Source organism: Schistocerca piceifrons, chromosome 1, assembly GCF_021461385.2.
Source record: "Schistocerca piceifrons isolate TAMUIC-IGC-003096 chromosome 1, iqSchPice1.1, whole genome shotgun sequence".
NCBI lineage: Eukaryota > Metazoa > Arthropoda > Insecta > Orthoptera > Acrididae > Schistocerca > Schistocerca piceifrons.
In genome coordinates, this window is record NC_060138.1 from 1,039,665,457 (window position 1) to 1,039,692,229 (window position 26,773).

General features: G+C 38.9%; 1 protein-coding gene across 1 annotated transcript in view; it reads right to left on the reverse strand.

The window, feature by feature from the left end:
• The window catches only part of LOC124777398 (cadherin-86C-like), a 286,282-nt gene that overhangs the window by 17,482 nt on the left and 242,027 nt on the right, over positions 1-26,773 (reverse strand). Inside the window, exon 18 of the mRNA XM_047252795.1 lies at positions 14,447-14,577. Coding sequence (XP_047108751.1) covers positions 14,447-14,577 — 131 coding nt within the window. The remainder of the gene's footprint in view (positions 1-14,446; positions 14,578-26,773) is intronic.

Sequence of the window (26,773 nt, forward strand, 5' to 3'; positions counted from 1 at the left end):
TGGTAAGTTTCATCATCTTTCTTTTTAGATATATTTTTCCCACGTGGAATGTTTCCCTCTATTATATTCATTATATATATATATAACACCAAAATACACACACGCACACACACACACACACACACACACACACACACACACACACACAGCACAAAAAAGAATATATATATATATATATATATATATATATATATATATATATATATATATATATATATATATATATATATATATATATACCACACCAAAAAACACTCACACACACACACACACACACACAAATGCATACACAAACAGGCCACAGATACTTCAATAGTTACACTCATAAGTTTGGCAATAACATTCGATCTTTGGCAAAAACATTTTGACTGTCAGTAACAGAAACCAAAACATTGCTTTAAAACAAGCGTTCAGTGCATAGTGTTGTGGAATGGGGAAAAAAACCGCAAATTGGCGTTCATAAGAAGAAGAACAACACCAAAAATGCAACAGGAGCGTAGTATGTAGGAAATTGTCCATGCAACCTGTAAGTACAGTTCAAAACATTACTACTTAATAGGAAATACGAACCACCAGAACTGTTTATAACCTAAAGGCACAATGACAAAAAATGTAAATAAAATAGCTAACATATGTACATATTCCAGGCCACTGCTGATGCCTTGCAGAAAATAAAGGCGAAACACGTATGGCACTAAAATTGTGTTTTATTCAGTTGCTGTCAGACGGTCCATGAGTAAAAATTATTAATATGCCGTAAAAGGCATTGTTTGTCCCGTTGTGTGTCTCAGTCTGCAGATGGTTACACCCTGTCCCATCAATGGCTACCGGACTAGCCTTTTCAATGAGGCATACACACTTGAATGCAAGTGGTATTCCTTCCTATTCCTTGCTGTGATTTCCCTAAGGGGTAGCATTATTCACTGTATACATGAACTGCTGACAATTAATAAACCCTACCCTTTTGTGTTTGTCTCCCCTTGACATGGAACTCAGCTCATTGCCCAACACATTATGTGATCCCAGGAATGGAGTTGTGTAAAGAATGATAGTAAATACTGAAAGACTTTTTTCTTGAATTTAATTTTGCTATTCTCATGTAAAAAATAAAAGAAAATTGGAAATGGTTTTTGTTTACAACTGTTTTACTAGTTAAAACATTACTTCTATATTTCTGTACCTGTATTATCAAAAAGTAAAAGATAATGGCCAGTGTTAATAGTATGTGGAACAAAAGCTTTCAACAAAAGCTTTCATATTTGTGCTTATAATCAGATATGTTACATAGAACATTCTTAATAAATTACTTGTTTTCTAATCTGTCTCATTATTTTTGCAGTGATGAGGTAAGTAGCATAATTGTGCAGTATCAGGATACCTTCTCAATTTTTAGATACAAATAAGCTATGTACAAAAAAGAGATACAGAGTTTTTTGATTCTTGTGACAAATGTATGCTTTGGCTCTTGAATGTTTGAAAAAAAGCACACCTAAACAATTTAAATAAGAGACTAAATTCACTAGCATATGCTGTTAGGATTCTCACTCAGAATATGGGGACAGGGTGTTTGTGTTGTCCTCATCATTTCATCACCATCACCATCATCATCATCATCTTCATCATCATCATTTATGACAGTGGTTAGAGTGGATTGTGAAAAAATTGGACGTTACATAATTTGCGAGTTTGTATGGGCACTGATGACCACGCAGTTGAGCGTCCCACAAACCAAACATCATCGTCATCACTCAGAATACAAGCTGCTCATCAGTGCTGACATTGTACCATTATAGTATGCAGCTGCAACTTATGTATGGAATAATTTTTTGGGGGAATTCCACAAATTCTATAAAAACATTTAAAATACAGAAAAATATTTTCAGGGTGATAAAAAAAGCTAAACGCAAGGATTCCTGTAGACCCCTTTTTAAAACTCTCAAAATATTGCCCCTACCTTGCCTGTGTATATATGAAATACTAATTTTCACATAAAGGAGCATCTTTAAGGAGGACAACCTCTTCAGACACAACTATGATATACAAACATATGAAACTAGGCAAAAGCTGAACCTACATATGAACACAGAAAATACAAACTTACACAAAAGAGGAGTATATCATACTGGAACTATATTGTACAACCATTTGCCTTCTTACCTAAAATGCATACCAACATTAAATGCATAAAGTTAAAACAGTTCATGCTTGACCACTGCTTCTATTCTTTGTCTGAATTTATGGAACATCGTAATAAGTAAACCTCATTTACCAAATTTTACTACTTGTCAACTCATAATACAGGGTGAGTCACCTAATGTTACCACTGGATATATTTCGTAAACCACATCAAATACTGACAAACCGATTCCACAGACCGAACATGAGGAGAGGGGCTAGTGTAATTGTTTAATACAAACCATACAAAAATGCACGGAAGTATGTTTTTTAACACAAACCTACATTTTTTAAAATGGAACCACGTTAGTTTTGTTAGCACATCTGGACATATAAACAAATACGTAATCAGTGCCATTTGTTGCATTGTAAAATGTTAATTACATCCGGAGATATTGTATCCTAAAGTTGACCCTTGAGTACCACTCCTCCGCCGTTCGATTGTGTGTATCGTAGAGCACTGCAACATACATCGCGTTTCTACAGAATGATCTGCCAATGTTGCTCGAAAATGTCCCACTGGAAACGCGTCGACGTATGTGGTATCAGCATGATGGTGCACCTGCACATTCCGCAATTAACACTAGGCTGACCCTTGACAGGATGTTCGATGGGCGTTTCATAGGACATGGAGGACGCATAAATTGGCCAGCCCATTCTCCTAATCTTACACCTCTGGACTTCTTTCTGTGGGGTACGTTAAAGGAGAATGTGTACCGTGATGTGCCTACAACCCCAGAGGATATGAAACAACGTATTGTGGCAGCCTGCGGCGACATTACACCAGATGTACTGCGGCATGTACGACATTCATTACGCCAGAGATTGCAATTGTGTGCAGCAAATGATGGCCACCACATTGAACATCTATTGGCCTGACATGTTGGGACACACTCTATTCCACTCTGTAACTGAAAACGTAAACCACGTGTGTATGTGTACCTCACCCCTCATGGTAATGTACATGTGCGTCAGTGAAAAAGACCAATAAAAAGGTGTTAGCATGTGGATGTAATGTGCTGTTCCAGTCTCTTCTGTACCTAAGGTCCATCACCGTTCCCTTTGGATCCCTACGTAATTCAGTGCTCTCCGATACACACGATCGAACAGCGGAGGAGTGGTACTCAAGCGTCAACTTTAGGCTACAATATCTCCGGATGTAATTAACATTTTACAATGCAACAAACGGCACTGATTACGTATTTGTTTATATGTTCAGATGTGCTAACAAAACTAATGGGGTTCCATTTAAAAAAACGTAGGTTTGTGTTAAAAAACATACTTCCGTGCATTTTTGTATGGTTTGTATTAAAGAATTACACTAGCCCCTCTCCTCATGTTTGGTCTGTGGAATCGGTTCGTCAGTATTTGATGTGGTTTACGAAATATATCCACCGGTAACGTTAGGTGACTCACCCTGTATAGTTTACGTTGTGCTTATCATGTCATCTCACTTAATAACTGCTATTATCACATGTTGAAGCAATGTAGTACACCAACCTACATTATTATGAATTGTTATTATGTCAACAATGTAGTTCACCAATGTCCTATATCACATGTATGAACAATGTACTAAATGATTCTTGGACAAATAAACAATAAATTTCTAATCTTAATTTATATTTCTTGCATGATGCACAGTATAATTGTTACACAAACAAAAAAACATTGAAGTGTGATTTCTGAATGAGAAATCTGCTGTGTCACCTTTCCTTATACACAGAATGTAGACAGTGTTACCCCTATCTATTTTTTGTGGTGGTATTGAAAAGCTAATTATTTGCATTACTAAGCATATAGTACACATCTTGCCAATTTGACCTTTTCTAACATTTATTTCATGCTGCTTCATAGCATTGCAATTTTAACAACCAGTCTATGCACAATCTCTCTCTCGCACACTTAAGCACACACTGCCCCCTCCTCATGCTTGCGCTAACGCCCATGCCCCCCCCCCCCCCCCCCAACACATACACATGTCAAGCAGCAAGCAGGTATACTTTTGGATTGTGTTTGAAAATAATTGTATGGCCCATTGAATTCTTTGCATCACTAGATGTTGTTGTTGTTGTTGTTGCTGTTGTGGTCTTCAGTCCTGAGACTGGTTTGATGAAGCTCTCCATGCTACTCTATCCTGTGCAAGCTTCTTCATCTCCCAGTACCTACTACAACCTACATCCTTCTGCTTAGTGTATTCATCTCTTTGTCACCCCCTACGATTTTTACCCTCCATGCTGCCCTCCAATACTAAATTGGTGATCCCTTGATGCCTCAGAACATGTCCTACCAACCGATCCCTTCTTCTGGTCAAGTTGTGGCACAAACTCCTTTTCTCCCCAATCCTATTCAATACTTCCTCATTAGTTATGTGATCTACCCATCTAATCTTCAGCATTCTTCTGTAGCACCACATTTCAAAAGCTTCTATTCTCTTCTTGTCCAAACTATTTACCATCCATGTTTCACTTCCATACATGGCTACACTCCATACAAATACTTTCAGAAATGACTTCCTGACACTTAAATCTATACTCGATGTTAACAAATTTCTCTTCTTCAGAAATGCTTTCCTTGCCATTGCCAGTCTACATTTTATATCCTCTCTACTTCAACCATCATCAGTTATTTTGCTCCCCAAATAGCAAAATTCCTTTACTACTTTAAGTGTCTCATTTCCTAATCTAATACCCTCAACATCACCCGACTTAATTCGACTACATTCCATTATCCTCGTTTTGCTTTTGTTGATGTTCATCTTATATCCTCCCTTCAAGACACCATCCATTCCGTTCAACTGCTCTTCCAAGTCCTTTGCTGTCTCTGACAGAATTACAATGTCATCGGCGAACCTCAAAGTTTATATTTCTTCTCCATGGATTTTAATACCTACTCCGAATTATTCTTTTGTTTCCTTTACTGCTTGCTCAATATACAGATTGAATAACATCGGGGAGAGGCTACAACCCAGTCTTACTCCCTTCCCAACCACTGCTTCCCTTTCATCTCCCTCGACTCTTATAACTGCCATCTGCTTTTTGTACAAATTGTAAATAGCCTTTCGCTCCCTGTATTTTACCCCTGCCACCTTTAGAATTTGAAAGAGAGTATTCCAGTCAACATTGTCAAAAGCTTTCTCTAAGTCTACAAATGCTAGAAACGTAGGTTTGCCTTTCCTTAATCTTTCTTCTAAGATAAGTCGTAAGGTCAATATTGCCTCACGTGTTCCAGTATTTCTACGGAATCCAAACTGATCTTCCCCGAGGTTAGCTTCTACTAGTTTTTCCATTCGTCTGTAAAGAATTTATGGTAGTATTTTGCAGCTGTGGCTTATTAAACTGATTGTTCGGTAATTTTCACATCTGTCAACGCCTACTTTCTGTGGGATTTGAATTATTATGTTCTTCTTGAAGTCTGAGGGTATTTTGCCTGTTTCATACATCTTGCTCACCAGATGGTAGAGTTTTGTCGGGACTGGCTCTCCCAAGGCCGTCAGTAGATCTAATGGAATGTTGTCTACTCCGGGGGCCTTGTTTTGACTCAGGTCTTTCAGTGCTCTGTCAAACTCTTCACGCAGTATCGTATCTCCCATTTCATCTTCATCTACATCCTCTTCCATTTCCATAATATTGTCCTCAAGTACATCGCCCTTGTATAGACCCTCTATATACTCCTTCCACCTTTCTGCTTTCCCTTCTTTGCTTAGAACTGGGTTTCCATCTGAGCTCTTGATGTTCATACAAGTGGTTCTCTTATCTCCAAAGGTTTCTTTAATTTTCCTGTAGGCAGTATCTATCTTACCCCTAGTGAGATAAGCCTCTACACCCTTACATTTGTCCTCTAGCCATCCCTGCTTAGCCATTTTGCACTTCCTGTCGATCTCATTTTTGAGATGTTTGTATTTCTTTTTCCCTGTTTCATTTACTGCATTTTTATATTTTCTCCTTTCATCAATTAAATTCAATATTTCTTCTGTTACCCAAGGATTTCTACTAGCCCTCGTCTTTTTACCTACTTGATCCTCTGCTGCCTTCACTACTTCATCCCTCAGAGCTACCCATTCTTCTTCTACTGTATTTCTTTCCCCCATTCCTGTCAATTGTTCCCTTATGCTCTCCCTGAAACTCTGTACAACCTCTGGTTTAGTCAGTTTATCCAGCTCCCATCTCCTTAAATTCCCACCTTTTTGCAGTTTCTTCAGTTTTAATCTACAGTTCATAACCAATAGATTGTGGTCAGAGTCCACATCTGCCCCTGGAAATGTCTTACAATTTAAAACCTGGTTCCTAAATCTCTGTCTTACCATTATATAATCTATCTGATACCTTTTAGTATCTCCAGGGTTCTTCCATGTATAAACCTTCTACCATGATTCTTAAACCAAGTGTTAGCTATGATTAAGTTGTGCTCTGTGCAAAATTCTACCAGGCGGCTTCCTCTTTCGTTTCTTAGCCCCAATCCATATTCACCTACTAAGTTTCCTTCTCTCCCTTTTCCTACACTCGAATTCCAGTCACCCATGACTATTAAATTTTCGTCTCCCTTCACTATCTGAATAATTTCTTTTATTTCATCATACATTTCTTCAATTTCTTCGTCATCTGCAGAGCTAGTTGGCATATAAACTTGTACTACTGTAGTAGGTGTGGGCTTCGTATCTATCATGGCCACAATAATGCGTTCACTATGCTGTTTGTAGTAGCTTACCCGCATTCCTATTTTCCTATTCATTATTAAACCTACTCCTCGCATTACCCCTATTTGTCTTTGGGTTTATAACCCTGTAGTCACCTGACCAGAAGTCTTGTTCCTCCTGCCACCGAACTTCACTAATTCCCACTATATCTAACTTTAACCTATCCATTTCCCTTTTTAAATTTTCTAACCTACCTGCCCGATTAAGGGATCTGACATTCCACGTTCCGATCCGTAGAACGCCAGTTTTCTTTCTCCTGATAACGACATCCTCGTGAGTAGTCCCCACCCGGAGATCCGAATGGGGGACTATTTTACCTCCGGAATATTTTACCCAAGAGGACGCCATCACCATTTAATCATACAGTAAAGCTGCATGCCCTCGGGAAAAATTACGGCCATAGCTTCCCCTTGCTTTCAGCCGTTCGCAGTACCAGCACAGCAAGGCCGTTTTGGTTATTGTTACAAGGCCAGATCAGTCAATCATCCAGACTGTTGCCCTTGCAGCTACTGAAAAGGCTGCTGCCCCTCTTCAGGAACCACACGTTTGTCTGGCCTCTCAACAGATACCCCTCTGTTGTGGTTGTACCTACGGTACGGCTATCTGTATCGCTGAGGCATGCAAGCCTCCCCACCAACGGCAAGGTCCATGGTTCATGGGGGGGGGCATCACTAGCTATCAAATCAAAAATATATATGATTCACTCCTCTATGTGGAACCCTAAGCCTGAGAAATGAGTAGCAAGTCATTTTTCCTTTTAGTTTCATGTTTACTGTTCTTTCTTGCACTGTGAGTGATTGCTGACTACAAACTTCATAAGGGAAGAAAGTCACTATGGGAGTGTTGTCAACATGCTCAACTGTTTAAAGAGCTGTCTACAAGAGGTATGGCCAATGTATTATTCTTATTCTGTGACTGTGGAATAAATATTTTCTTTCAGGGGAGAGTTGCCCCAGAATATGATGCTGTATGACATAAGGTAGTAAAAAAACGGAAGTAAGTAATTTTTGTGAAATTTTCATCTCCAAAGTCTGTTATTACCTTTTATGCAGAAATTGCAGAGCATAAACTTTTAATAAGACCTGTAAAAAGTGACTTCCATTATTTCAAGTTCTTATCAATGTAAAAACCTCAGACTGTGGTCTTCGACTTTTTCCGCATCTATGAAAATTTTTTTTCCTCATAGGCTCTGTCGAGTTATATTGATTGAATGTTTGATTTATTAATACAGGCCCTTAATATTTAATTCATCTTTGCTGATGCTGTATGTTATTACGTTTCTTGACTCATTCCACATCTCAAAAGATTCTCCTTTTGAAGAACATGATGAATGTCTGGATCATTAAAAGAATTATATACTGTCTAAATTTGTGTGTTCTTTTCAGACTAATTTTCCTGTTGCCTTCTTGTCTGTCTACTGGTTTAATTTTATTTTCAAGCATTACGGAAAAGATTCATCATGATAAATAACTACTTTTAGTTTAGTGGAATTCCTTATGCAATTAAACTGCGGTTGTATGTCTTGGCTTGTTGTTGCTACTGTGTATTGTTCACAGAGCTCAAATCAGTCTTTCTTGGTGCTTATATCCATATTATTAGTCAGCTGTTTGAAGCCTTTCTTTTATTATACTTATTAATCATTGCATACTTTTATGCTTTATATTTAACATGAATGCTGGCATTGCTAATAATTTTGGGTCTTTTATTTTTGTTCAAATGGTTCAAATGGCTCTGAGCACTATGGGACTCAACTGCTGTGGTCATAAGTCCCCTAGAACTTAGAACTACTTAAACCTAACTAACCTAAGGACAGCACACAACACCCAGCCATCACGAGGCAGAGAAAATCCCTGACCCCGCCGGGAATCGAACCCGGGATTTATTTTTGTTTCCATGAAACAGTTATTTCACATGAAATGAAACAAATGCACTATAAAATTTAGTGTAAAAAAAGTCTGTTTCCGTAATTTCAACAAAGGTTTGCTACCCTCATTTCTCTATTACATTTATTTTATTTTATGTAAGACAGGTGATATGGAGTCATAGAGTGTGTGCCCAAAATGCAATATGTCAAACTTTGTGAATCACTGATGATATTTTAAGGAAGCTAATATAACATTTAGCAGGTTTTTAAAAAAGTCATTTTGTGATGTGCAATATATTTGCTTTAACATACCAAATATTTTCCAAAGACCCACTGTGTGAATAAGTGGATCATGTAAAGTTACAGAGACTGCTTCCATGAATCAGATGCAATATAAAACAGCAACTACATAATGATACCATTCTTTTTCTCTGCTGATCAATTAATAAAGATATCATCTGCATCATCATAAAAATATAAAAAAAAATGTACATTGCATATCTTGTTCAAATTTATGAAAAATTTTGCAAATTTGGTACAATATATGGGAAAACAGTGAACTGAATAGATGATAACAACTGCTTAAGAACAACATTATACTTATTCATAAAGAGAAATACACTAAATGAGAGCAACACATGAAAAGTACCCACAAACCTATTATATGAACAGTAGTTAGAGCTGGTCAGGAAAGAATGTACAATAACAAAAATAATGAATTGCGTCAGGGCCTAAATTTAGCAGGAGAAAAAGAAGGTGTACTAGAGTTTCCATGAGTGGGAAAAAATGTCACTTCCAACCACAGATCAAAGAGACTCACAAGATACAAAGTAGAACCAGGATCTAATGATCTGTACACTTATACTGTTTCGTAGCCTTCTTGGTAGCTGATGTGAAATCAAATTTTGCTTCCAAAAGAGTAGAAATTTATATAACCTTCAGTTATTTTAGATTCAAATGTTCTTCGATGGTTGAAACAGTTGCTGCATTTAGCTTGAAGAAATGCCTCACTTATTCTACATAAGCAGCATCTTTTCTTGCATTCAGAATGTGTAATAGAGCTTTTTGTTCCGATTTACAGCTTCTGCAGTGTAATGTTGAATTAATACTACTTTATGTACAATGGCTTCTGTGCTGCATTCATATGTATGAGACAATGATTATTGACTGACATTATTATTAACTGACATTAGTTAGAAGTTACTTGCTGCTGATGTAAGTGAGCTAAAAATAAAATGCTACTGTGCTGAATTCTGCAGATGCAGCCAACACTGCATAAATTCACAGATTTCCTTTAAATGTCTGCAAGTGATAATGTAGAATAATAATAATTATTATTATTATAATTATATTATGCTCTTCATCTTCAAACATTTGGCCTCTGCTACGCAGAAGGCCATGCAGTTTGAGGCGCCATGTCACGGATTGTGCGGCCCCTCCCACTGGAGGTTCAAATCCTCCTTCGTGCACGGGTATGTGTGTTGTTCTTAGCATAAGTTAGTTTAAGTAGTGTGTAAGTCTAGGGACCAATGACCTCAGCAGGGACTCACACTCATTTGAACATTAGGCCTCTCCTTCTAACTTGTTGCAATGTCATTCAGTTTGGTCTCGCAGTCTGGTCTTTGACCTACTCTGCAAAAGCCCCTAAGTTGACATTTATACATTTACATGGTACATGTGCATCACTCATCTGTTCTACATGAGATCTCCAAGTAGTATGATTTTTTTTATTTCTGAAATTGGTCCGCTATGGACCACAGAGGACTTAAGACTTCTTCTCCTTCCTTATCCTCCCAGAACCTCTTCATATTTGGGCTTCTTTTTTTTCTCTCCATCTTGGAAATGATCTGTTTGGGCCTCCTGTTTGATGGTTTATTTTGAAATAAAGTTATGCTGTTAACTCTGCTAGTAAACTCTCTTCTACTGTATCTGTGGCATAATTCCAACTCTGCTGCTGCCCTCTTCCCTCATCTGCCTATTAGGTGTGGCCTTTAACCCCACTATGTAGCTGAAGATCATTTTGGTCAGTCTGCTTTCATCCATAGTTTTTAGGTGTCCATATAACATCGACCTCCACTTCCTCGTTGTGTCCATGACCTTTTCAGTGTACTTGTATAATTTTTCGTTTTTCCTCTTCTTCCAAGTCCCATCAGCAGTCTTCTGTGGTGTAGTATTTTTCTAAAAATTTTCCTTTTTTGCTATTTTTGAGTTCTTGAACCTCCCCTATATTTAAATTTAAAATAAGATGCTCTGAAGCATGCAGTCCTTCAGGCTGTACTACCAAATTATAGTGTCTGATTTTGGATTTCTAGGGTAAGCCTATTTATTGTTCTTCTTCTGTGTTAGCTTGTAGGCCAAGTCTAATTTTCTGGCTCCTCCTTATCCAGTCTGTTTGACTGGATTCATTCCCCCCCAGGTACACTGGCATCCAAAATTAAGCAACAAACCACTATTTCCCCATCCTGTGCCTAATTTGTTATATAATCATACAAACTGTTAATCGGATGTCTGTACAATCATGTTCTGATGACATTCCAGTCAATGGACAACCATGCTAACGATGACGTCAGGGCACCAATGAATGAAGTAGTTTTTGTCAGGTATCCCCACATCCACAATCGCTGTGTACACACTCGCAGACGGTGCAGTATGGCACAGAGAAGATGCCTATCAGACTCTCTGCGGTGGAGGCCCATAGAAAGAAAGGAAGCAGGACAATCGCAAACTCGTGTGTCCTGATGGCTTAATGTGAAGCGTTCTGTTGTTTCTCAGATGCGGCAACAGTTTATAGAGAACAAAACTGTATCCCAAAGATCAGGACAGGGCTTATCACGTGTAACTTCAGAAGAGAGGACCATTATTTGGCTGTAAGGGCACAACATTACAGCCTTAGCACTGCAAGGCAACTGACATGTGAACTCACATCATCACCTGGAACTGTTGTATTGAGGCAAAAGGTGTGTAGAAGACTATGGCAGAGTGGCTTTTAATCAGAGACCTGTTGTATGCCTACCTCTGAGGCATCTTCACAGAAGGGAATGTCTAGAGTGGTGTCATTAACATGCCACCTGGTCAGTCGAACGGTAATGTAGTTTATACAAATTAGTTCCAATTTAGTCTGGAGAGGGATTTTCAAAGAATTAGCATCTGGAGGGAACGTGGAACACGATTTCGGAATGCAAACATTGTGGAAGAGACTAATATCGAGGAGGATCCCTAATGGTGCAGGCAGGGATTATGTTTACCACTCGAACCCCTATTCAGAAATAGGGTGAATAGGGAAGGTTTAACTGCTGTCAGGTATTGTGATGAGATCTTGGAACCGCATTTGCGGTTGTTGCAAGGTGCTGTGGGCCCAGACTTTGTATTGATGGTCGATAATGCTCGACCTTATAGAGCACAGGTGGTTGATGTTTTCTTGGAAATGGAAAATATTGCATGCATAGTGTAGTCTGTTCGCTCTGCTGATTTGAATTCCACAGAGCCTGTCTGGAATGCTCTTGGGAGATGGCTTGCATCAAGTCTGCATCCACCAAGACTGTGAGCAAATCTGTAGGAAGAATGGACACTATTGTCTCAACAAGAGACTGATGACATTATTCACAGCATGCCCCATCATTGTCAGGCCTGTATTGCTGCCAGAAGTGGTTGCACCCCATACTGAGCACATTAACCAGTTGTTGGAATGTGTGTGCAAATCCATTAAGTTGGAAAAAATGAAGAACACTTTTGTCTACATTATGTATGTTGCAGTTGTTTACATTCTGTATTCTTTACTTTGTTTATACTGTACTAGCACATCTTTATACTGTTATGTGGTAAAATAAAAGCAACCTTGTAAAATTTCCGTTTGTTGCTTTAATTTTGGACACCAGTGTACTTAAACTTCTCTGTCTTCTTAATGTTCCCATGATTTACTTCTGTGCAGCTCTCTCTTTGATGCCTGCACTCCATATATTCTGTCTTTTCATAGGAAATTTGAAGACCTGTTTTTATCTGTGATTTCGTGAAGACTCCCAAGCATCTTGCGAGCACCTTCCCAGTTGTTGGCTAAGGCAGCAAGGTTGTTGGCGGAAGCTAAACACTTGATTTCCTGGTTCTGTCTTTTCCTCCCAATACATATTCCTCTTATTCCTTCCAAATTCAGAGCCTCTTCCCAGGTTTTCACTATTTTCTCCTGTACAATGTTGAAGAGGATTGGGGATAATCCATTTCCTTGTCTGACCCCTGTCTTAATTTCAAATGGATCAGAAATTTGCCCAAGGCACTCGGCTTTCGAGATGGCATCTGTTAGCATTTGTTTAATGATTTGTTTCATATTTTGTCAGTTCCAAACTCTTCCAAGGTACTAAATAGTGTTTGTCTGTCGACTGAGTCATGCTTTTTTAATGTCGACAAAGGTAACCACAGTGTTCTGGCACCATAGAGCTCTTGTTCGCAGAATGCTTTTTAGGTTGAATATCTGTTTGACAAATGATCTTCCTTTCCGGAAATGAGTGTGGTATTCTTCAGTGAGGTGATCTACCTGTTCTTCAACTCTGTTAAGCAGAGCTCTAGAGAGTATCTTATAAGTGATTATTAGAGATTGAATAAGCATTGTATTGATTAATGTGATAATGTAGCACATATCAACCAATAAAAGCATTTTAATGAGTGTGATAAAGATCAAATGTCAAAGTGTAAATAGCTTCTTCAGAGATAAAGTTTTTTGCCTAATTCACATAATATTCTATGACTCAGTAAGTATCTTGTACTGCACACTGTCTAAAATAGCCTATGTTCTTCCTCATGGTTCAAGCTGTCTTGTTACCAAATTTTATCAAAATTAATTCAGCAGGTTAGTAATAATAATTTTCAATTAATTTCTGATGTGGCAGTTTTTCACACATCTCAGTGTTTTTTACATAATACATCCTGAACTATGCATTGTACAATGATATAATTTTGCAGGTATACTCAGTGGTGTATATTAACACTGTCTGCAAAATATATCGTGAATACAGTTAGTGGTAAAGAAGCAATAAATTCAAATGTGTCATCATTTTGTGGAGGAGTGTCAGCAAGAAAAACTTTTTTAAAGATTTAAAATAATATGCAAAGTTTGTTTCAAATCTCTACATGCTCTCAATTCTCAAAGTGGCTGCACCCCGTACTGAATGATTAAAATCTGGGTATTCATGTGTTGTGGCTTACAGTTCTTTTTCACCACACCACCACCACAACCACCACCACACTTTTGACAGGAAGGTGGTTCTTACCCCTACAAGAATTCTTTCCAGCCAGTGTACCATGGCTGGTTGAAATCAATCCAGCCATTTTGGAAGAGATATGGAATATGCAGACATACAAACCCACATTTTTATAACGTGTATGGATACCTCTTTTTCTGTGATCCAATTCTGATGAGGTAAAGCTTATACAGCACCAAAAGCTATACTTAAGTCCCCTGTGTAAACCACATGAAAATTTGTCTACAGATTTATTATTAGTATAGTTATTATCATTTTTATGTAATCTAGAGGTTAGAATAGAGAACCCAAATTTGCAAATGTTACACATGTTTTATGAAGTTAACATTTTCTTTTTTCTCTTCTTTAATGGCTTATTTTTATTTTTTTTATGTCACAGTTGTAACTTCTCTGTCTTGCTTGAGAAAATATTGGGATTCATTTAACACTGTATGTACTCTCGTACTAATAAGTGTTACTTACCTGTGGCTCATATAGAGGGGGCAGCCAGCACACATGCAGCACAATATAAGAATAATGATGACAATCAGGAGGAGTATTGTCATTATAATTAAGATCCAGAAGAGTGAGTTACTTTCAGCTTTAGCTTCTTTCTGAAGAAGAGATACAGAACATTAAAATAAGTTGTATAAACTAGTTCAGGGATTACTTCATGTGACAAAGAATATAATAAAAATAATAAGAAATATTCAGAATAGCTATACTTCCAAAGGTGAAATTCTATGTATTGTTAATTGACACACACAGAGAAGCACAAAAAACTATTCTAGCGTTCAGAACTGTTAGTTCCTTTCTCAGAGAAAGAAAAGGCGTAGGTTGTGGATGGTTAGAAAGGAGGGGCAAGTCTCTCAGCCCCCAGATGAAAGCGATCTAACAATTGTGAAGACATGGTCAAAGATGGTACACTGGTAACTGCTATGCCAGATTCAATATAAAGATGACTGAGTAAGAAGTAAAAATGGAATAATAGGTAGGGAAATGAGAAGTAAAATTGACACTGTGATTAAGAACTTGGAGAAAACTGGTAAAGAACATAAGGTAAAAACCAAAAAGAGAGAGAAAACAAAGACTAAAGATGTAATAGAATAATAGCACAGGAGGGTGTCAAGATACGTAGGTATGTTAGACAGTAAGTTTCCATCTCTGGAGTTCAAGGAAACTAGCACCAGGTGTGAGGACCCAAATAGTCTGAGAGTTCTAACAAGCTCTCGGATATTGTCAGTCATGGTGTATAGCATGGTCACATCAGCAACTCGGTATTGACATTCCCATGGTGGACAGTTCTGTGTCCATTCACATAATCAGCCTGTTCTGTGGTGGTCATTATTATACAAAATACCATGCAGTGAACATGTGTTAGTTGGTGAATGATATGCATGGTTTCACATTTTGCTCTGATTTTTATTTATTATGATTTAGTAGTTGTGGGGCTGGAGTAAGTGATAGTGTGTGGATACATGGGCAAGATTTACACTAAGAATGATTGTAGATATAAGGACAATGGTCTTGAAACGTCATCTTGTTCAATGAGAATGTTAGGGCAGTTAGGAGGGTAACAGAAGGGGAGTAGATCAGGGTAATGATTTCATTTCTGGACTGGAGAAAGTCATAGCATTGGTGGAATAATGTATTGAGACTTTAAAGACCTGAAAGGTTCTGGGAAAAAGGTAGGTGCTTCTGAGTTTTTTGGAATTGAGAGCTTTTTTTGGGGGTGGGGGGGCAACCAGAGAACACTGTGCAGAAGGTCTGTTTGTGAATGAGATCCTTGGAATTGTTGAGGGAGAGGAAAGCCTAGAAGAATTTGTTAGTATAGATGTTGAGAGATTTGGTGGTGATGCAATTACGTTTGCCACAGATGCTGAAATTGTGGGGAAGGAAGCTTTTAAGAGCTGACAGCTGTCAAAGTGAAGGTATTTCTGCATACTGGTTAGTTTTATATGGACTGAGGTCTGGATGCGTTCCTCAGTGGGATGAAGGTTAATGTCAAGGAAGGTGGCTTTGAGTTTCAATTAGTACCAGGTGACTATGAGTTGCAACTGGGAGTTCAGTTACTGCAGGAAGTATAGGAGTTCTTTACCAAAGAGCCCAGACATTAAAGATGCTATTAGTAACTCTGTATAAAACCTGGGTACTCAGCTTATGAGTCTTGAAGAATATGTAACTTTGAGATGAGGACAACCACCGCCAAAATATTGCATGTTGAATAAAAAATCTTCCATTTTTTATTGAAAGATCACAACTGGCTTTTTATTCTTAAAATGCATTATCAGGTGATCTCTACATAGGAGGAACAACATATTTACTCTTCAGAATAATCAGTTGTTAAAGGTAAGTGATCACAATCACATAAGCATCTAAAATAGTATAGTTACATTATCTTTAAAATCACTGTACTGTACATGAAAGACAGTTATAGACAAGTTCCACAGTTCATTGTGAAAGCAACTAAAATAAATAACTTGCTGTAAAATGGAGGTCCAAGTTAAAATGATTGGGCCCTATAAAATAAAGGTATGTCTCAGTGACCATGAAAAACATAAGAAATCAGAAAGTCATAAATGCCACAAGAACATCCAGAGAAACAAAGTCAAATAAGTGTAGCCTAACTTCAGTTAGGAGCTAGAAAGAAAGAAGCAAAGCTGAACACATACCTTATTCACAGACAGCCTCAGACTGACCAAAACTGACAGAACCATGCAAGAAATGGCGCATGCACAGAGTCAGAGAAGGGCTGAGTCATGTTTATTGATGAGAAGGATGAAAAGTGGTGGTACAATGCTACTAAACTAATCCTCCAACAAGCAAGTGATTGAATATACTGACATATAAATTCAATGCGTAAAGAATTTGTTTCTAGGAACCAATAATCTACTTATTCAAACATTCAAAATTAGACAAATAGTTCATGTAGTATACATCCATCTTTGCATTGAGTGTTTCATCTGGGGATTTATTCATTGAGCAATAAATTTCCAATTCTTCTTGCCCTCACTTTCTTGATACGGTGTCTGAAGATTGGAGGGGAGATCTATAATTGAATGCCCTGTTTCCTAAAGGTGGATACTTAAGGCTGATTTGGAGCCTGGGCTGTCAATGCACTCCTTAAAGCATATCTCTAAATTTTTTATTGGTTGACTGAAACACCTTCAACTACACCCATCACATGTAGTACAATATACTCAGGAGATTTATAACTTTCATATCTCGACTTTTCCGGTGTCTGAACCTCTGGCCATTATTCTAGGGGTGAAGTAGGTTGGAACTATGTTTTTGGAACTCAGATATTTGCCAATCCTTCTGAAAATGTTACCTTAGTAAGGTACTCTACAATCAACTAAATTGTTGTGGGACTTATAGTGCATTGGGGTGAGAGTACTGGAACCATTAAGTGATCCTCGGGCCACAGGTGGATTACAGTTCTCATTCTTGGTCTTTAAAACACTCCTATTAATGTCACTGACAAAGTAACCCCTCTATTCATTGGAATGGGCTATGAACTGAATTATCCTGAACTCACGCATGTAGGCTTCTTGAGACAATAGGATGTTGTGCTGCCATCTTTTATTCAGTTGGATGGTTTTAAGAATTATGAATTATTAGGTCAGAAGTCGTAGATTTTCTATAAATATCATAACTAATTGTGTTGTCTCAAGTGTAATAGGCAAATCTAAGAAAGGTAGGGTTCCATTAATGAAGTGTTCCACAGTAAACTGGATGTTATTATTCAAGCTGTTTATGTTTAGCTCAAGGAAAAAGCTATTCCAATCTTGGGATGTCAATAAGATAATATTGTTTACATATTGGGACCATAAAATGATCTTGTTGGAGTATATAGTTAGATCCTCCATGACACGGTGCTCGAAATCTGTCATAAATGTTTGCCAAACAATAAGAAAACATAGCTGATCCCTATCTTTGTACATGTAGGTATATCATCTCCAAATTTAAAATAATTGAAACTTAACACCAACTTCAACTGGCTGTAAAACACCAACCATCTCTGTCAGGGGTCTTTTGGTATGTCTTCAAAGGTTCTCATTAATTATATCCTGTACCTGATCCTTAGGAATACTTGTATATATGCTTTTCACATCAAGAGAAAAAATGGGTATCCATAAATTTAGACAACATAGTCTACAGAGAACAACGACCTGATGCTATATTTAAATTAAAATTAACAGTTAAGATCAAAATAATATTTGTTTATTTACCAGTTTTGGCTTATGTAAAAGCCATATTCAGAATTTTTGGCCCCTATGGGTGGTGGCTACTTGGTTGTCTTGTGATACGTACAATCGTGGTATCACGAGACAACCGAGGAGCCGGCAGCACCAGCCATAGGAAGCTGAAACCAGTAAATAAACAAACATATTGTGATCTTGACCGTTCATTTTGACTTAAAAATGGGTGTTTTGGAGGAATGGTTAAGTTAGAAAGCTTATTGACAATTTCCTCTCTGTCAGATACACTGTGCTTGACTGGATGGTTAAAATTTTTAACCAGGTAAATGGCTAAAAGCTTCTCAATGCATTATCTTGGTCTATTTTTTGTATTTACAGTCAGAAGCTTGGGCATAATGTTCTTATGTGTATTTACCACCCTCAAAGCATAGGAGCTGATTGGTTCATTGATACCAGTGTTCTCTTGGTATGTAAATTAGGAAATACTTTTGTGATTGAGAACTTTCTTAATATTTGCCAAATATTTGTTTATTAAATCAAATCTGCTTTCAACTTGAAGAATTTTTCTTTCAAGTGACTCATGAAAAGACTGTCATAGATCAGGGCCATCCCATTTGCCATAGTAGGCCCCCTGATTTGTTTGTATTCCTATCCCTCAAATAAAGGAGGTTTTTGGGGAGACTTGCTGGTTGGGATTGGGAGAGGTGTGTTTTGGCACTGAGAGGACATGTGCATGTTGAATGTTTGTGTATAGTGAGGTCACATTGATAGTGATAAGGAGGGTTTCGTGCGAGAGACGGATGGAAATGAATTAGACATTCCAGGAAATGAATAGACCTTTTACATTGAATGGGACACTGTGTGATGGGCTGGAGATGTTGGTCTACCAGTGCCAAGATACATTCAGGTAGAGTTTGTAGATAGCTCCAATGGGATGGCCAGGATGGTTGTTTTTGTGTATTTCAGGAATTAGGTGGAAGGTGGAGATACTAGGGTCAGGAGGGGTAAGGAGTTCTGTGCAAGCAGTTGGTAAGTCCTTCTGAGTGGCATAGGGTTTTAAGGATTTTCTTTAGCTCAGTGTGGATGGAAGAAATGGGATCATTAGGTATAATTGTGTATGTCGAGGTGTTTAAGAGCTGACAAAAACCATACATCATGTACTCCTCACTGTCAAGTAACACAGTAGTGCAACTTTTATCTGCTAGGACAGATTGTGCAGTCCGCCTCCAGGTCATTGATACAGTGGACCTCAGTTTGAGTAAGATTTGGATGTTAGTGATATTTTTAGGCATGATGCTGCAAATGAGGAATTGCTGGAGTGGCATAAGAGAATGGTTTTGGGAAAGAGGGAAAGGATCCCTTTGGGACCACAGCCCCTCTAGGAATTCCTCACTTTCACCATCACCTTCTAGAGTTGTTCTTTAATGAAGGTCATACATTAATTTACACTACCGAAGCATTTTATCACTGCTGCACCTTGAAAGTCATGTGTATTTCAACTTGTTCCACACCCCTAAAAGTTCAATCTAATTTATGATATACTAGATAAGTGTATGTGTAGGTGAAAAGGGGGGACAGTTGGGCCAGCAGATCAATTACATAAGTGTGATTTTGCTCAAGCAGAGGGAATGTTAGCATCAGATTTGACATTCTGCAAAGATTGAATACCAGCAATACGATGTAATTATGAACATTGTGTTGAGAAACTAGTCTTGAAGAGTAAAATGCATTTGTGGAGGGTAAAACAACTGGGAGAGAAGATGTGTCATTGTGTCTCTACAGTCTACACTGGTAAAGTTAAGGAGCAGAAATGCAAAACAGTGGAATTCAAAAGAACTGAACTGAAAAATCTATCTGTAGAGTCCCAAGTAGAACTGGCAGTAGATGGCAAAACTAGATTGACATTTATAAAACAGAAAAAGTTCATATCTCTCATGTTAAGCTATAGAGATTTCTCTCTAGCAAGGTATGAAGGACCTTGCAGCGGATCTTTGTGTTCTTTCAGTCACTGACTTATATTGTAACAACATTTAGTGTTGTTGTTGCTGACACTCTTGGTTCAGTGCCTTTGTTTATGCTTTTTATTCTCTTTTGCAAACAGTCTGTATGTGCTCCTCTTTTTCTATTGCTGTTTTGGTACTTCAAAAGACATTGCAACCAAATAGTTATCTGTGTCATAGACACCTTATTCCTCTTTTTAAAAGGTCACATAACTAAAAATGAAGTTCTTACTTTAAAAACAACTGCTGCCTTTCAAACACACTAATCATTTACTATAATGTAAATGGATAAATAAAAAAACCTACTCACCAAGTGGCGACAAGGGAACACACACACACAAAAGGATTTAACTTATACAAGCTTTTGGAGCCAGTGGCTCCTTTTCTGGCAGAAGAGTTGAAGTAGAAGGAAGAGAGGTGAAGGAAAAGGACTAGAGAGGTTTAGGGAAAGGGATACAGATCATAAAAGTCACCCAGAACCTAGGGTCAGGGGAGACTTACCAGACAGGATGAAAAGGAAAGACTGATTGTTGGGGACTGCACCGGACAAGGTTTGAATACGTCAGAGCTTAAAGATGGAAGACAGGGTAATATGCAAGAGAGAGATTAACTACTAAAACACTGTGCATGAGTCAATAAGAGTGAAAAGTTAAGTGCATTATTTGTAACAGAGGTGGGAGGGTGGTGGCGAAAATTAGACAAGTCAGATAATGAAAGATGTAGAAAACTAAAATGGAGTGAAGAAATGAGTAGTTACTGTGAATAAATGCTGAGATGGAAGGAATTTTTGTAAATTAAGGCCAGGTGGGTGGCAAGAACCAAGGAGATGTTGTGGAGTTCTGAGAAACTGGTGTATGGGGGAAGAATCCAGATGGCACAGGTGGTGAAACAGGCACCAAGGTCATGACTGTCATGTTGTACAGCATGCTCTGCAACAGGATATTGCCTGTTGCCTGTGTACACCCTCTGCCTATGCCCATTCATCCTGTCTGATAACTGGGTGTTAGTCATGCCGAAGTCTGAACAGTGTTTACATAACAGCCATTGCCAGTTCCAAGCCCAGGGTGATGGGGAAGGAGAAGGGAGAGGAGTAACAACCTTGTAAAAAAACCTTGGTCCATCTGGCTCCAGATGGTAGCACCCAGTTAGGGCCCCAACGTAAGGTTACATGCGAAGCCCGGCCAACGGTCTTGAAGGCAGAAGAGGGACGTCACTTCCCAATGGCAGGGAGAGTGGAAGAGCCACTGAAACATATCAAGTACTGGCTGTACTCTGTGTTAGGGGCAGCTACCAAAGGCATTTGTGTCCCCACATCACGGGTGGCCTGAACTCATCTTCTGGCGCTAACAACTTCAGTCGTTTTTAGCTCATGGAATTGATCACACTATTGAATTGAGATTACCGCAGGGGGACAATCCCCCACTGACCAAGGTCAATGCAAGCAGGCATTTGGGTTCTGGGGGACCTGCCAAAAAGTGCGTAAGGGAAGAGTCATAGCTCCCAAGAACCTCAAAGAAGATTAAAACTAAAAAAACTTTCAGAATTGGAACCATAAATGTACAGACAATGATTAAGACTGGTAAACTTAAACAGGTAGTAGATGACAGATGAGATGAAAGAGAAAAGCACTGGAATACTAGCGATGCAAGAAACAAGATACACTGACGAAGATACAGTGGAGTCAGAAGGCTTCATAATACTGAAAGGGAAACCAGGAGTTATAGTGGGAAAGGAAAGACATGCACCTAGATGCTTTGGTACGGGGTTCATAGTAGACAAGAGATACAAGGATGGCATAACTGAAATGAAGAGCAGTTCAGAAAGGATATTAACACTGACATTTCAAGCAGTGAACAAAAAGTATGCAATAGTAAATGGACATGCACCTACAAATGACAAGAACTGAAAAGACAAGAAAGTTGCAGACAGTTTCTGGGAGGAGCTAGATGATACACTGAAAAGCATGCCATATAGACATGTAAAGATACTCGTAGGAGATTATAAGAGAGAAGCAACATAAAGGAGTAGTGGGCGAGTACCCTGCACACCAGCAGACAAACAAAAATGGAGAAAGACTGTGTCGAGAACATAAAATGAGACTAATCATGCCACACTTTAGGGCCAAACCGAGTAAAAAAAACATGGGCAAACCCATGCACCTGTCTTGGGGAATTCCAGATTGACCACGTAGCAATCAGCTGGACAAACACTAAAGAGATCATGAACACAAAGGTTAGGAAGAACACAAGAATAGAATCGGATCATTATCTTACAGAAGTTAAGTGCCTTTGGATTCCAAACAGGGACAGACTTCCACAGATGAATAGAAGAATTGGAAACATGAAGATAGACAGAGACAAATTAAGACACAATCGATCCAGATATGAGGAAGAAATTGAGTCATTCAATGAATGGGACGACATGAAGCGAAATATGGCGAAACAGGCTGAACTATGGGGAAAGGAAGAAAAGAAATGGAAGCACTGGTGGTGGAACAAGGAATGTAAGGAAGCGGTAGAGACTCGCAGGAAAGCCTGGAGAGACTTGGGCAGCAAGAAGGACCCGGAAAAATGGGAAGTTTTCTTAGGAGCAAGAAAGGAAGCTGACCAACTAATAAGATGGACCAGAAGACAGAAGAAGCAGCAACTAGATGAGACTGAGACCAACTTCAGGAAAAACAACAGCAGACACCTTTTCAGGAAATTCAAAAAGAGCCTGATTGGATACAAGGCTAGAGAACTGTTTATAAGAGATAAGAAAGGGGAGCTGGCTGTTAGTGCGAAGGAGAACTGTAGAATTTTTGCAGAGTACTTTCACGACCTGCTGAACTGTGAACCACTTGAAGATGAGCTGGAATTGGGGTCTGACACAGAAGAGAACTAAGTCCTCCAACCAGGGATGAAGTCGCACATGCCATAAGCAATCTAAAGAATAATAAGGCAATTGGAGAAGATGGTGTAGCAGCCGATGTGATAAAGTGGGGAGGCAACAAAGCAATAGACAACATGACCAACATAATCCACCAGACTTGGAGAACAAAGAAGTTGCCAGAAGGATGGAAGGGACAAGAGAGATGCAAACAACTACAGAGGAATATCGCTACTAGAGGTCAGATACAAGGTGCTGTCGAAACTCTTGCTCAAGAGAGTAGAAGAACAAGTAGAAAGTACAGTTGGCGACTACCAACCAGGATTCAGGAAGGAAAGAGGATGTATAGAACAGATATTTATCCTGAAGCAACTGATAGGACATAGGGCCTTAAAAAACAAAAAGACAGTAATAACCTTCGTGGACTTCACAAAGGCATATGACTCCATCAACTGACAGACTCTTGTTAGGATCCTGAAGAACAGAGGACTAGATGGAACTACACAAGAACTCATAAAAGAAATTCTGACAGACACAAAAGCAAGGGTGAGATGCAGAGAAGCACTGTCAGAAGAATTTGAGATCAAGAATGGTGTTAAACAGGGAGATGGATTGTCACCATTGTCGTTCAATATAGCACTGGACGAAGTGATCAGGCAGTGGAGAGCAATAAACGAGGAAATAGGCATACCAAAGACCCATGTGGGGGACAAAAAAGACAACAAGGCTCAAGTGGACTGCCTAGCCTTTGCAGATGACATAGCGATAGTAAGTGAGATGGAAGAAGACGCGAAGACACAACTCGACAACTTAAGTAAGGTGGCCAGAAAGGTGGGACAGAGGATCACCTATAACAAGACAAAGACATTAAGTACCACTGCAGTCTGGGAAACACCGGAATACACTGTGCAAATGGTGGACAAATTTAAATATCTGGGAGAATTTATAACAGGAAGGAACAGGAGCAAGGAGGGAATAACAGAGAGGATAAAGAAGATGAGGTCAGCGTTCTGTATGATGAGAGAGATATACAATAAAAAGAATATATCCACAGAGGCAAAGATGAGCCACTACAAGGCAACGGTGAAGAATGCAGTATAATATGCTGCTGAGACAATGACACTAGGAAGAAATGGGGCAGAACAACTAGAGAAAGAAGAGAGAAAAATACTAAGAAAAGTACTAGGTCCCAAAAGAGGTGGAGAGAGATGGATGCGAAGACCTAGGGAAGAACTGTACCGGAACATGAGAACAATATCCGGGGAAATCAGACTCAAAAGGGCAAGGTTTGCTGGACTTGTAATTAGGATGAGTATGGACAGAATGACGAAGAGAGTGTGGGAAACAACAGGGAGGACAAGGGGAAAGACAGGAACCAAGTGGGTTGTTGAACTTCGGAAGGATTGGTTGGAATTTGGGATCAAGGTCAAAGGAAATGAAAACTGGAGGAACAAATATACACCAACCAATATGCCGGAGATCAAAGACAGAGAAGAATACAGGAAAAGGTTAGAGTGTCACCAGTGGAGCCGACAGGAGAAAAGGACACTGAAGATCTCGGAAGAAGAGTGGGAGAGAAGAATAGAAAGAATGAAGAGGTTCTGGGAGAAGAAGAGGAAAATGCAGTCCACGATGGGGCTACCTGGGGTCCTACAGAGGCTGTAACACAAGAAGAAGAAGACGAAGAAGAAGAAGAAGAAGAAGAAGATAACAGCTTGTATATAATGTGTGAATTTCACAGGTGACTCTCCCTCTGACAGTAATGTTTGGCCAGTTACAGGGCTCGAATTGGTGGTGGTAGGAGAGTGTATAGGGCAAGTGTTGCAGCAGGGACAGTCATAGGGGTAGGGAGATGGGTGCAGAAAGAGAATATGATCTGACAAGAATATTGCAGAGATTGGGGTGGCAATTAATAGCTATTCTAGGTGTGGTGGGCAAGATCTTAGACAGAATGAATCTCATTTCAGGACATGATTTTAGGAAGTCATGGTCTTGTCGAAGTAGCTGATTGATACATTCAAGACCAGGATAATACTGGGTGACAAGTGGTGTGCTCAGAAGTTGTTTTTTGGAGGAGTCAGCAGTACCAGGATTGGATGTGAGGCCCAGGAAATCTGCTTTTGAACTTGGCTGTTGGGATGATTACATCCAGTGAAGGCAGAAGTGAGAGTGGTGGTGTATTGCAGTAAAGAGTCTGCATCCCAACAAATACTTTTGCCTCAAATGCCAAGGCTGTATGGCTGCTGTGAACATTTGACATGGAAAGATGGCAACTGTCAAAATGTAAGCACTGTTGTTTGTTAGTAGGTGTGATGTGGGTGGAAGTATGTAGCTGGCCTTCAATGAGGATGAGATCAACACTAAGGAAAGTGGCATGGAGTCTGGAATAGGACCATGTGAAATTTAATTGGGAGAAGGTATTTACATATTCCAGGAACTTTCACAGGACAGCCTCACCATGAGTCCATATGACAAAGATTTCATCAGTATATCTAAACCAAACAAGGGGCTGAAGGCATATGGATCCCAAGAAAGCCCCCTCCAAGCAACCTAAGAAAAGATTGGCGTAGGAAGGAGCCATTCTGGTTCCCATGGCCATATCCCTGATCTGTTTGTATGCCTGCCCCTCAAAGGTGAAGTAATTGTTGGTAAGTATGAAGTTGATATATTCATTTACTATTACTGTTTAACCCTTACCTGAGCATACTGATTAATATTGAAACCATCTTTTCTATAAATGTGATTTATTTGCAGTAACATGGAGCATGGCGAGCTGCATCAAACCAGTCTTTGGACTGAACCACCACCACCACACCACCACCACCACCACCACCAACAACAACAACAACAACAATATGATGGTTTCCTGTCATGTTAACAATATTTTTCAAACCCGTAATCCCAAAAAGACAATAACAAAATTATTTATGGAAGTATTAGCAACTATTTCTAGTTAGTAATTCGTCCATTACAGATATTGCAGGTGTCAGTATTTAGCAGTAAATTACAAGTACTCATGCATTTATAATGATCCATGTATTCACATCTAATTTTTAATTTCATGCACATAATCTAGTGACACTGGATCCATTAGGTGAGCATAAGTCATAGTAATGTATCCATCTTCAAAAATTAAGCAGGAACTGACTCAAAAACCATCTGTTAAGTACCACAGAGAAACCTAAATTGGGAATCAGAATATGAAACAGACACATAAAATGCACATCAGAAATGTCCTGCACCAATATGCCAGGACAGTATGTGAGTTTAAGAACTTGGATTGGTGTCGCTGAAATACAGATGAGTCACGCAGCTGTGATATGGCCCAGCACAGCGAGCTTAGTGTGTCGCACAAAGGGATTAGAAAACAGGAAGCAGTGGGTAAAACCCATAGCTAGGGAAAATGTGCATGCCTATGGCCAAGCAACAGTGACAGCTACTGAATAAAACTTGGAAATAAATGAAAAATATTAAAACTCAATCTAACAGAGTCTGGAAGAGGATGAGGATATCAAATTGCGTGTCTAGATGTCACAAGTTCGTAGTAAAATTACATTTCATTGTATCACCATAGTTCATGAATAAAACAGCTTTTTATGAACTACAAAATCATACAATGGAATAATGGCAATATTACGAAAAGTATAGATACTGCCAATGGCAGCCAGAAGCAGTGGTGATGTGACTAAGTGACCGTGTGTGTGTGTGTGTGTGTGTGTGTGTTTTGTTTAATTTGGAAG